This window comes from Propithecus coquereli, unplaced genomic scaffold (assembly GCF_000956105.1).
Source record: "Propithecus coquereli isolate 6110/MARCELLA unplaced genomic scaffold, Pcoq_1.0 Scaffold19821, whole genome shotgun sequence".
Taxonomy (NCBI): Eukaryota; Metazoa; Chordata; class Mammalia; order Primates; family Indriidae; genus Propithecus; species Propithecus coquereli.
Window position 1 is genome coordinate 1,513 of NW_012144769.1, and position 8,470 is coordinate 9,982.

The 8,470-nt window shown below is 56.1% G+C and overlaps 1 protein-coding gene across 1 annotated transcript; it reads left to right on the plus strand.

Moving 5' to 3' along the window:
* Positions 1 to 633: 633 nt before the first annotated feature.
* On the plus strand, positions 634 to 8,082 carry LOC105809653 (PR domain zinc finger protein 15-like; the record flags this gene model as incomplete). Its single annotated transcript, XM_012643497.1, has 5 exons — positions 634 to 819; positions 1,314 to 1,445; positions 3,012 to 3,095; positions 3,422 to 3,597; positions 7,939 to 8,082. Coding segments are annotated over 5 exons (722 nt in total), but the record flags the coding sequence as incomplete, so codon positions are not given.
* Between the last annotated feature and the right edge of the window lie 388 nt (positions 8,083 to 8,470).

The window sequence follows — 8,470 nt, forward strand, 5'->3', positions numbered from 1 at the left end:
GCTGTTGAAACCAATGTGCTTGAGGGGTTTGCAAGGCCAGGGCTGATGTCCTTTGTGGGAGACACAGAAAGACAAGCACTTGAGGATGTTGTCGCTCGGTGGCACCGGCAGGCTGGAGAGAGGAGGTTCTGTGCAGTGTGACACTGCCCCAGGGGTGTGGCCAGAGGGGCGCCAGCACCGGCCCAGTGTGTGCTGGGCACCATCGTGTGACCTGAAGGTCAGGTTGCTGGACCACCAACCCCTAACCCAACCTCTCATCACCTGTGGTTTTTGTCACTGAGTGCGTATGAGGTTTTTAAATCAAAAAGTTTAAGAGTGATTCTTTGAGGTACAGTCTCTTTGTGGTTGACACGGGCTAGCACTTGCCCCGCCCCGTGGCGTCTGCATGGGCACCGCGGCGTCCTCTCGGGGGCACCTGCTCCCTGTGGCTCAGGGCGGTTTTCTCAAGGCAGGCGAGGCTGCCCGGCCCCCGGTTTCACAGTTCAGGCAGGAGCTGGGTGAAGTTCGCCTCTCTCCGGCAGCTGAAACGGGGGTTTTCTGGGAAACCTGGTGAGCGAGCGGCATCGGAAGGGAACAGCCGGCAGCTTCAGAGAGAGCCGTTTCAGTGCAGTCGTTTTCCTCCTCCAAATGCAGAGGCCGACGGCAGTGGTCTGGACATGCCAACTCCACCGCTGCCCTGCGCAGCACAGCGCAAGTCGTCCCTGGCCCGGCCGCTGCCCCTGGGCTGGGCCCACTTGCAGCCAGCAGGACTGGACGGGGTCTGCCCGGTGCGTTGTGCCCTGCACGGCTCGCGCACCGAGCCGGCGTGCCCCCCAGCCTGTGCCAGGGCCTTCCCTTCCCCCCTGGCCTGAGTTAGCCAGGTTGTGCCTATTTGTTTAAGGAGTGGAAACTCCTTAAGATCAGCTTCTTTAAGCTAAACTAAAAGTAGATTGAAAGTCACTCTTTAAACCATGCAGTGTCCTAATCTTAATTACGTCACCAAGGTCCAAGGAAACCTTAGTCACACTAGTGGGTCTCCCCACATGGTCCGGTGGGGCCACGGCGGTAGCACCTGAAGTTGGCCGACAGCCCTGGGCGTTGCGTGTGGCCGTCAGGTGCAGGGCCAGACGCCAGCAGAGCTGAGCACTTTGGGTGTCACAGCCAGTCTCCAGGGATGGTACCCGCCCAGGTCTTGCTGGTGGCGGTGGGGGGAGCCGTGGGACCCGCACCCCACGGCGGCCCCTCACCGGCGGCACTGCCTGACACCTGCGCAGGGGTGGGGTCTGCGTGGTGGGCGTGGCCGCTCTCTGATCCCCGCCCCCGCTCCCCGCAAGGCATGAAGACCAAGCACGCGCTGCGCCACCACATGAAGCTGCACAAGGGCATCAAGGAGTACGAGTGCAAGGAGTGCCACCGCAAGTTCGCGCAGAAGGTCAACATGCTCAAGCACTACAAGCGACACACGGGTGAGTCCCGCAGCCGCCTCGGTGGCAGGCGCCAGGCGGGGAAGCAGGCGGGCGTCCCGGTGGACACGTCATGCGAAAGGGCCACCTCGAGACGCCGCCCTTTCGCTGGGTTTTCTGGGTGACCCCCCAGAGTAGTGGGTAAGCAGCTGCATGCGTCAGAACTTCGCTCCCAGGGGCCCTGTCACACGCAGCCCCGTGCACACAGGAGCTCAGCGTGCTGCGCAGCTTTGTCGGGGCGTCTGGCGATACCCGTCAGTTCTTAGCTGTCCCCCATCCACTCAGCCGTCTTCCCCGCGGGCATCTGTGCCCAGGACACGGTGCTCAGCGCAGGGCCAGAGAGGCATCTCAGTGTGAGCTCTGCAGCGGGAGCCCACGCCATGGTCCCCAGGGCCCCTAAACCACATGTCGAGTCCTACCACCATCTGACCCCCTCTCCCCAGGGCGGCCCAGGCTGCCACGTGGCTCTGCCGTGGGTCCCCTGGCGTGCGGGCGCCTGCACTTTTCCGGAGCCGCACCGTCCTCCTCTTTCCTGGGGGAGCTCTATCCGTTACTCACTTTGCCTTTTCTGGGACACTCTCCTGCTCCCCAGAACTGAGCCACGTGCCCTCTCTGGGTTCTCAGAACACCCCACACTCTGCCTACCGCCCGCCTGCCAGCCCACTGGGCTGTGGTGGCCTCTGTCCCATCATCCCAGGGCCCTGTGCACACGAGGTGCTCAGTGAACTCTCGCAGGAGTGAGGGAACCTTTTAAAATCCCTCACCTTGTTTCCATTGTTTGGGGGGAAACCTTTGTCTAAAGGCATCCTTAGAGGCCACCTCCCATCAGTCTGGGGAGTGGAACAGGGGCTGACTCCATCCCCTCGCCCAGCCGAAGGCGGACGCGGACCCACCCTGCTCTGGGGCTTCAGTCCCGCACTGGGAAGGGACGTTTCAGAGCCCTGTGCATGGGGGCCGCGGGGAGGATCGGGGGCCTCTGGTGTCCGTGTTACAGTGTCTGCTCCCGGCTCTTGCCGGGCCAGTCCCAGGCCAGGACTGACTGAGCACTTACCTTCGAGTCAATAGAGAGTCAGATCAGCTCTGATTTAATCATTATAGTAAAGGTTCTTTTTAACCATATTAATTTTGTGCAACTGTAGCAATTCCATTGTCTCTCGTGCTTGGTGTGCCTCTGCTCTCCTTGCACGTGGTCCTGATTTCAGTTATTACTCCAGCTCTCCTTGTGTGTATCATGTATGATGCCTGGATCTTTTTGCGCTGAGAGGGGTGTAGATAAATGAATGCATTAAAGTGGTTGTTTTCCTCTGTGAGTCCCACCCCACCTGTGTCCTCAGAAAACTTCCCACATCTCATTACTTTTTGACATGAAATGTTGCCGCCGAGGGTACGTTTCTCAAGCCCCACTTGCACTGAGTGTGGGGATAGATGTTCGCGGTCTGCCGTCCCCTGGCAACTCACCTTCTCCCGGCGCTGCAGTTACTCACGCACGTCAGGGTGAGACATCCTCTGGTGTGACTCAACTTCAGACGCTCATCAGACACGTGGAATTAAGCGTGCCTTTTTCTGCAGGGATTAAAGATTTCATGTGTGAGTTGTGTGGAAAGACCTTTAGCGAGAGGAACACCATGGAGACGCACAAGCTCATCCACACCGGTGAGTGGGCGCCATCTGGGGAACCTTCCGGCTGCAGGCCACCATCTGGTGGGGCCGTCGGAGCGCATGCAGGGGTGGACACACCTGTTCTGTTACATGGACTTTTCCAGAATGGTCAGTGCTGTCTTGGCTTAGCAGTGACCACTGGCCCTCTGAAAGTCAGCCCGCCGCGGCTTCAGTGTCCATTCCCGAATTGTCAGACACCGGCGGGTGCAGACGGGGCTCCGTGGGGATGAGGGCCGCTCGCCTGTGTGCATCTCGACCTGACCCGCCCCGCTGCCTGCACTCACTTGTCTTTCCCTCCCCGCCTGCGCGTGCGTGAGAAGTGGGCAAGCAGTGGACGTGCTCCGTGTGCGACAAGAAGTACGTCACCGAGTACATGCTGCAGAAGCACGTGCAGCTCACGCACGACAAGGTGGAGGCGCAGAGCTGCCAGCTGTGCGGGACCAAGGTGTCCACCAGGGCCTCCATGAGCCGGCACATGCGGCGCAAGCACCCGGAGGTGAGTGCGGCGGCCCAGCGCCTTCTCCCTGCCCTCCGCAGCGCAGATCTGGACACCCCACCCGTGGTCTGTGCACGCTTCCGGGTCTCAGACACCCCACCACGCTGGCTCAGGGATCTGTCTCCCTCTGCAGACCCTGAGTTCCTCGAGGCAGGGCCTGGGTCTTGGGTGCCTCTGCGCGCACCGCCTGCCACGTGGAGGTGCAGAGCGGTGAAGAAGGTGGGGTAGAAGAGCCTCAGTGTGCTTCTTGCTAAGGTTATAAACCGTATTCCCCCTGGGGTCAGGGCGAGATGGACGCACAACCTGCCCCTCCCCTGTTCTTCCCTCCAGAGTAGCCAAAGTGCAAAACAGGGTCCTCGTTGTGGTGCTGGGCCAGCTAGAAAACAGCGTTGAGGGCCGGGAGGCAGAAATTGTTGGGAAGCAAGAGGAGGCCGGCTCGCTTGAAAGCCTGTTCTGTAGGAAGGCCCAGGGATGTTCAGTAGTCAGATGTGTTTTCAAAGAAGCAAACCGACAAAGCAAGGAGAATACAGGGAAATAGATCACTGCAAGGGGAAGACTTTCTGAGAGGAAAAGCAGCGAAAGAAGTTGTGTATAAAATATCAATAGATTTGGGGATATGTGCACTTCTCTGTAGGTCAAAAAAGTAAGCAAAGGGCAGACTGAAAAACGTGTGTAGGCTGTTACTATCTTTGCCAGATATAAACTGTTCATACCAAAGGTGATAACCGGCCGGGCAGGGTGGCTCATGCCTGTAATCCTGGCACTCTGGGAGGCCGAAGCCAGAGGATTGCTTGAGGTTAGGAGTTCAAGACCAGCCTGAGCAAGAGTGAGACCCCCCATTTCTACTAAATATAGAAAAATTAGCCGGGCATGGTGGTGCACCTGTAGTCCCAGCTACTTGGGAGGCTGTGGCAGGAGGATCGCTTGAGCCCAGGAGTTTGAGGCTGCTGTGAGCTGATGCCATGGCACTCTAGCCCAGGCAACAGAGTGAGACTCTGTCTCAAAAAATAAATGAATAAATAAAGTTGATAACCGCTCGATGAGAAACGCAAGAGGAACCCAGCGTGTAGCTGGGCACCGTGGTGTGCGCCTGTAGTCCCAGCTGCTCGGGACACTGAGGTGGGAGGGCTGCTTGAGCCCAGGAGTTCAGGGCCAGCCTGGGCAATATAGTGAGACCCTGTCTCAGAAAAAAAGAACCAAGTGTGTACATGGAGAGTCAGTTCATGAAAGAAGAAATACGTATGGTTTAAAAACATTCAAAAAGGCATTCAGCCTCACTGCGAATCCCAGAAATGCCAGTGTTAACGGCAGACGACACTGTCCTTCGCCTGCTGAGTTAGCAGGAGATTTTTAGATTCGAAACGACTGTGCTGGCATGAATTGGGCACTCTCACTCTGATGTTTTTCTTGAAGGTAGCGTGACAGTATTTCTTGAGTGTTTCGTAAGTTATTCCAAGCCCTCGGTGTCCTGCTATAGGAACGTGATTAATGACAGTGTAGCAGTGTGTCTGCCTGTACACACACGCTCACAGAGAATTCTAAATAAAATGGTAAAATGCTCGTTATATAAATGAAAAAACAATCCACGTGTATATGTCACGCAAGTATATAAAATACATGTCATACACATCGTGTGTGTGTGTAATACTTATGTAATATAAACGAGATAAGTAAAGAAAGGGAAACATCACACAGTGGTTTTCTCCTGGTGTCAAACTTGTGGGTAATTTCGTCCCTTCACGTTTTTCTCCATTTTCTAGGACTCCCTGTAATGAGCACGAATTGCTTTTGCAATTATACAAGCACATTCTGCCTTAAGTGTCCGTCCAGTGATGCCTTAATTTAGAGGTGGTGAATTGCTGTCACTCTCCTCTGCAGACGGTTCGGGTCCTGGAGCTGTGCAGGGACTTGACCGGCTCTCCAGTCTGGCCGAGGGACCATGCCGGCGTGCTCTGCCCTGCTCCCTGCTCGGCGGGAAGCTCGGAGCCCCCTACGCAGGCTCTACGTATTCGCTTCCCACTTAGTGGCCAGCTAGTGTTTGCACCTGGAAAAATAAAGTCCGGGGAGCAGGCCTGAAGTGCCAGGGTCCGGGAGGCTTCCCAGGGCGGGCAGCAGGCCTGTGGGCCCATGAGCAAGGCTGGAGTGCGAGCAGTCTCCGCCTGACTGTGGGGTTTGCAGAGTGAAATGTGTTAATAAGGAGTGTGCAGACCCGGTTTGCCGGCTGGGCGTCTGACGTGCGTTGCTGGGTGGAGACAGTCCTTGCTAACAAAGTCATCTCCCACAGACGCTTTTGCCCGGCGGCCCCCTTTGCCAGGGCTGGTAACCACTTCCTCATGGAGCACCGTGCAAGGTCACCTTCCAGTGCTCTGCCCCCGAAACCGGGCAGTGCACTCCCTTCCCTGCTCCCTCGAGTCCACGCCAGACAGAGTCAGGTGCACTGCGAGGGGGAAGCCTGAGCGACACGGGGGAGAGCGCAATGGCGGCCCTTTTGTCTGTCTGCTTTGTTCTAGAACCATTTTGTTTCTCCAGCCTTCTAGCATGTTCTCGTGGGTCATTCCTTTTGCTCATTTCACCCATGACTGTTTCATTCTGTATTGACTCAGTCACACGCCTGCCAGTGACGAGCCAGCCAGCTCATCGCCGCCCTCCCGGGCTTCGCAGTCTGGGTGGGGCACGGAAGGAAAAAGAGAAGTAGACCAAGAGGCAGGGGCATTGCAAACTGGAATAGGTGATGTGGAAGAGGCAGCCCCGGCAGCGGCGTGAGGGGACAGGTGGGACCCCGTGGGCTTTGCTCTGGTCACGCGGGTGCTGCAGCTGAGGCCAGCTGTCCGGGAGTGTGGGGTCAGTAGTCCCCTCCAGCCTGTGGCCACTGGTGCTGTCACAGACTCGAGGAGCGAGGTGTTCCTTGGAGTCAGGCTAACATATTAAACAAACTATTTTCAGAGATTTAGGATTGATACTATTTTGTGACTTCAAGCTATGATCTTTCTCCCTACCTTGAGTGAATATTAACACTAAAAAAAATTAAAACAAAAAACACTTTTCGGCCGGGCATGGTGGCTCACACCTGTAATCCTAGCACTCAGGGAGGCCGAGGCAGGAGGGTGGCTTGAGGTTGGGAGTTTGAGACCAGTCTGAGCAAGAGTGAGACCCCGTCTCTACCAAAAATAGAAAGAAATTAGCCGGACAACTAAAACTAGAAAAAAATTAGCCAGGCATGGTGTAAGCTACTCCAGAGGCTAAGGCAGGAGGATCGCTTGAGCCCAGGAGTTTGAGGTTGCTGTGAGCTAGGCTGATACCACAGCTCTCAAGTCCAGGCAACAGAGCAAGACTCTGTCTCAAAACAAAACAAAGGAAAAAAAAAAAACTTTTCACTTTTGGTCTTATCTCCTAAGAAGAGTAAAGCCAATGAATGCATCTATGTTGGTTCTTTTGTGAAATCAGCTTTCAGACTGTGACTAGGACCCTGATGATGTTGATGGTGGGGGGCGGGGGCAGCCCCTGCAGATGGACTTGTGGTTTTCCCCAGTCTTGCGTAGCGTCTCCACAGCTAGTTCCCTTCTGTACCAACTCCTGATGTCGCACACCCCCAGCACATTCCACTGTCCCAGTGCTGTGCCTCTTGTCTCACGTGTGATTCAACTCAGTGATCACGGGGACAGTACAGCTAGTGTGAGCAGGGTGTGGGCGGTGGACACCGCTCACCCTGGGCAGGACTCGCTGAGCCGGTGGGAGGACCGTGTGTGCACGGGGGCGTGGTCACGGCGTGACCATCATGTGCTGAGGACACTGGTCCGTGCAGCTGCTGGAGGGAAGGCGGGGGCAGGGCGTCACTCTCTCCCAAAATTGACAAGTGAAGGTCCTTGTGTATGGACTCAGCTAAAAGTTAAGATGTTTAAGGCACAGGTGTCTAATTTTTGGTGATTCCTTGGAGGCAGGTTAACTACCCCGTGTCCTCCCTCTGCTCTTCCCTAGAAATAGCAGAAGAGCCACCACAGTCTCACCTGAAAGCACATTGCTGTGGGCAGAAAAGGGAGGAAACAGAGTCTCCACCCTCGGGGTGGACATGAGATGGTTCAAGGACAGTGCAAGACGGCACCGCCCACCTGAGGTTACCGCAGGACCTTGAATTAGGGGTGAGGGGTCAGGAAGGGTGAGCCTGGACAGGACTCTGGAGACGGTGTTTCACGGTCGGTCCTGGGCAGAGCAGGGTCGGAGGCACGGGGGTGCCCACGAAGGGAAGTCGGTGACCCGCCTGTGTGGTGTCTGGGTTCCCGCCTGTGCCCGTGAGCGGCCGCTGGCGGGCTCAGCACTCCCCGCTCGCCACCCCTGTCCTCGTAGGTGCTGGCGGTGAGGATCGATGACCTGGACCACCTCCCAGAGACCACCACCATCGACGCCTCCTCCATCGGCATCGTCCAGGTGAGCGGCTCGGCACAGGTGCGGGTGCTTCTAGACGAGCAGGTGCCTGCAGAGTGGGACCCGGTGGGCTCGGCCAGGCTGCGGGGGTGGCCCCTGGACAATCCCTGAGGTCTGCACCTCGTGTTGCGTGGTCGAATTTCATTCTCCGGTTTTTGGTTGATCTTTTCCCCCAGAACCTTCAAGAACATGTCCTAGTTTGTGTAAAGTTTCTATAACTTCAGTTTTTTGAATACTGGTATATCTCACTTTGGAGAATAGATGGCTTCTAGAAAAAATGAGCATAACTATTTTATGCAAAATAAGTTTGACCATATTTATTAGATGAACTTACTTTTTTTTTTTTTTTTGAGACAGAGTCTCACTCTTTTTGCCCAGGCTAGAGTGAGTGCCGTGGCGTCAGCCTAGCTCACAGCAACCTCAAACTCCTGGGCTCAAGCGATCCTTCTGCCTC